Here is a 2938-nt window from a genome sequence, read left to right as displayed (position 1 = left end):
CGACATAAGTCTTAGTCCTAGGTAAGTGTCACACTTGGAGTTTAAGTGTACTTAACATAAGAACGTTTATGAATATGGGCCCTGGAGGGAAGAGTGAGATTAAAGAGAGTGTCGAAGTTGGTTCCATAGGTGGGAAAAGAGGGGAATATATGTGTGGGGGTGAGCAATGATTCTGCAATTAGGCAGTTTCACGAGGAGGGGTAGCTGGTGGACTGCGAAGGTTCTGCAGATACATGGGGGGGGGGGGGGGGGCAGAGCACGGAGAGGGCAGAGGGTGCAAGACCAGAAATGAGGTGGAAGAAGACAGCAATACAACCGACCTGTCGGTGATGGCGAAGTTATAGGCCCATACACTTAGCTTCATCATGAGAAATTCCAATTATCTTGAAGGCCTTTTTTTTCCATGGCATCAAGTTGAGCAAGATGTGAGGCAGGGAAGCTAGCCCACAGGGATGCAGTGCCCTATTAGTAGGTGATAAATGTTGCTTCTGGGACACCTCCGTTTAACATGGGAAATCCCTATCTAATGTCATTTACCCCCCTGTCTTTTTCAAAAACCATAAACACCTCTATTTCTCCCTCTATGAACCTATAATCCTTCTCGCCTTATGAACCTATAATCCTTCTCACCTTATGAACCTATAATCCTTCTCACCTTATGAACCTATGATTTTCTTCCTTTATGAACCTATAATCCTTCTAGCCTTATGAACCTATGATCCTTCTCACCTTATGAACCTATGATTTTCTTCCTTTATGAACCTATAATCCTTCTAGCCTTATGAACCTATGATCCTTCTCACTTACATGTAAATTTTCCTCTCACCATCACTTTTCTTCATTTCCCCTTAACACCTCTATTCCTGACCCACTTGGTCTTATGGGCCTTTTACTCTTACTATCAATGATCATTGTTGTTCATTGATCATTGATTATGTTCGGGTCCTGTGCCACACACTTTTTGTTAAGCTCCGCGCCACTTTTTGCTAAGCACCGCCCACTTTTTGGTAAGCTCCGCCCACTTTTGGTTAAGCCCCACCCACTTTTTGGTAAGCCCCCCACTTTTTGGTAAGCCCCGCCCACTTTTTGGTAGGCCCCGCCCACTTTTTACTAAAGCCCACCCACTTTATAAACTCTCCAGCATTACATTATTTTTAGTTAAGACATTACATCATTTTCTGTTGAAACATTACATCATTTTCTGTTGAAACATTACATCATTTTCTGTTGAAACATTACATCATTTTCTGTTGAAACATTACATCATTTTCTGTTGAGACATTACATCATTTCCAGTTAAGACATGCCCAGACTTGCCCACACTTGCCCAAGGGAATTTCCACAGGAAATGACACACCCAGTCTTTCTTATAAAAGGCACTAACCACACAGGCCTTTTCAAACACACTTTCTGCTTCACTTGAGAATGGACTACTATGCTGAAAAGGAGTTGGATAACTTTGACATTCCTTGGAGTCCTACTGCCTGTGTGGAGCTCAACCTTCAGATTGATGAACTGGACTCGAACCTCTTATCAATGGAGGTGTTTATTTTTATTTTTTATTTTTTTAGATAAGACTCGTGTAAGAGTCAGCAAAGTTCTTTTTAATATTCATAGAGCTTGATTTATATAAATAATAATATTGTATTAAATTAATACGTTGTTATTTTCTCTCACAGGAAACTGTATCTGAGATACAAAATGAAAATACCACTTTTGCCACAACCTGGGGTGAAATGATGATTGATTTGTTTGAAGACCTTTTGAACAACCAAGACCCACAGAACGAGTTCTACCTTGATGACCCAGCCAAAGAGTTATACCTTGGAGACTCACTAAATTTGGGAAAAACAAATTATGAGGTCTGCCTAGATGGTTCTAACTGTGGAGCCTACCTTGGAGACTCACTAAATTTCATAAAATTAGGAAAAGAGTTTTACCTTGGAGACTTTGAAAACTGGTTTCGTTTTGGAGACTCTACCTGTGTGGAGCTAAACCTTCACCTTGATAAACTCGATTCAAATTTCTCATCAATGAAGGTAATATTTTATTTTAATATACATATAATAATTGTGTATTAAATGTAAAAAATAATTAATTAATACGTTGTTATTTTCTCTCACAGGAAATTGTATCTGAGATTCAAAATGAAAATACCACTTTTGCCACAACCTGGGGTGAAATGATCGATTTGTTTAAAGACCTTTTGAGCAACCATGACCAAGAGAACGAGTTTTACCTTGATAATCCAACGAAAGAGTTTTACCTTGGAGGCTCTTTGGATTCTAAAGCAATGAACAATGTTCTTTCTTTAATGACGTTTGATTTAAGGTAAGTTCAGTTGATTAATAATCAATTAAAGTATATGTTATTTCATTCAATATTAGATAAGTAATATATATATATTTTTTACATGTATTTCAGCAATATCAAGAAAGTTCGGGGAAGAAGATGCTGGAAAATACTTTCTTCCCATTTCTACTTTTTCCAACTTGAAAGCCTTGAAAGACAGAATTGGAGGAAGAGGAAAAAAATATATATTGAAATACGTATTAAAAAACATTAAAAAAAAATATTGAAATACGTATTTTAAAAAAGAAAAGGAAAAAAAGATTATGCTAGGGTTAGGGTTGGGATTTTGAATGTGAGGGTTAGGGATGGGGTTGGGTTAATGGGTTAGGGATGGGTTGGGTTAGGGTTGGGATTTTGAATGTGAGGGTTAGGGATGGGTTGGGTAAGGGATGGGGATGGGTTAGGGATTGGGTTGGGTTAGGGTTCTGGATGTGAGGTGAATTTTTGAATGAATGTCAAACCTCACAGACTCATTTATCTTATATTATCATTGAATTGTTTAAAAAAAGTTGGGAAAAGATAAATAGAATTGGAAGGTCAAGATAAATAGATAAATAGAAATAGAAAAGCAATAGAAATAGAAATA

General features: G+C 37.6%; 1 protein-coding gene across 1 annotated transcript; it reads left to right on the top strand.

Annotated features, from left to right (window-relative positions):
* Positions 1-365: 365 nt before the first annotated feature.
* Positions 366-2588, top strand: LOC144893378 (uncharacterized). Its single transcript, XM_078783962.1, has 4 exons — positions 366-425; positions 1785-2039; positions 2126-2331; positions 2425-2588. Exons 1-4 carry the CDS (start codon positions 366-368, stop codon positions 2564-2566), a joined length of 663 nt encoding a protein of 220 aa, XP_078640088.1. The 3' UTR covers positions 2567-2588.
* Positions 2589-2938: the final 350 nt, after the last annotated feature.

Source organism: Myxine glutinosa, chromosome 8, assembly GCF_964187855.1.
Source record: "Myxine glutinosa chromosome 8, kmMyxGlut1.1, whole genome shotgun sequence".
Lineage (NCBI taxonomy): Eukaryota > Metazoa > Chordata > Myxini > Myxiniformes > Myxinidae > Myxine > Myxine glutinosa.
The sequence above is the reverse complement of the archived record's forward strand: the minus strand, read 5'-3'. Positions and strand labels throughout refer to the sequence as shown.

What these genes read in the sequence shown, in the direction of transcription:
- LOC144893378 (XM_078783962.1), top strand. Translation starts at nt 366, where the DNA reads ATGAGAAATTCCAATTATCTTGAAGGCCTTTTTTTTCCATGGCATCAA. An exon ending in CAAATTTCTCATCAATGAAG is followed by an intron (nt 2,040 to 2,125) that starts GTAATATTTTAT and finishes TTTCTCTCACAG; the next exon opens with GAAATTGTATCTGAGATTCA. An exon ending in TTAATGACGTTTGATTTAAG is followed by an intron (nt 2,332 to 2,424) that starts GTAAGTTCAGTT and finishes CATGTATTTCAG; the next exon opens with CAATATCAAGAAAGTTCGGG.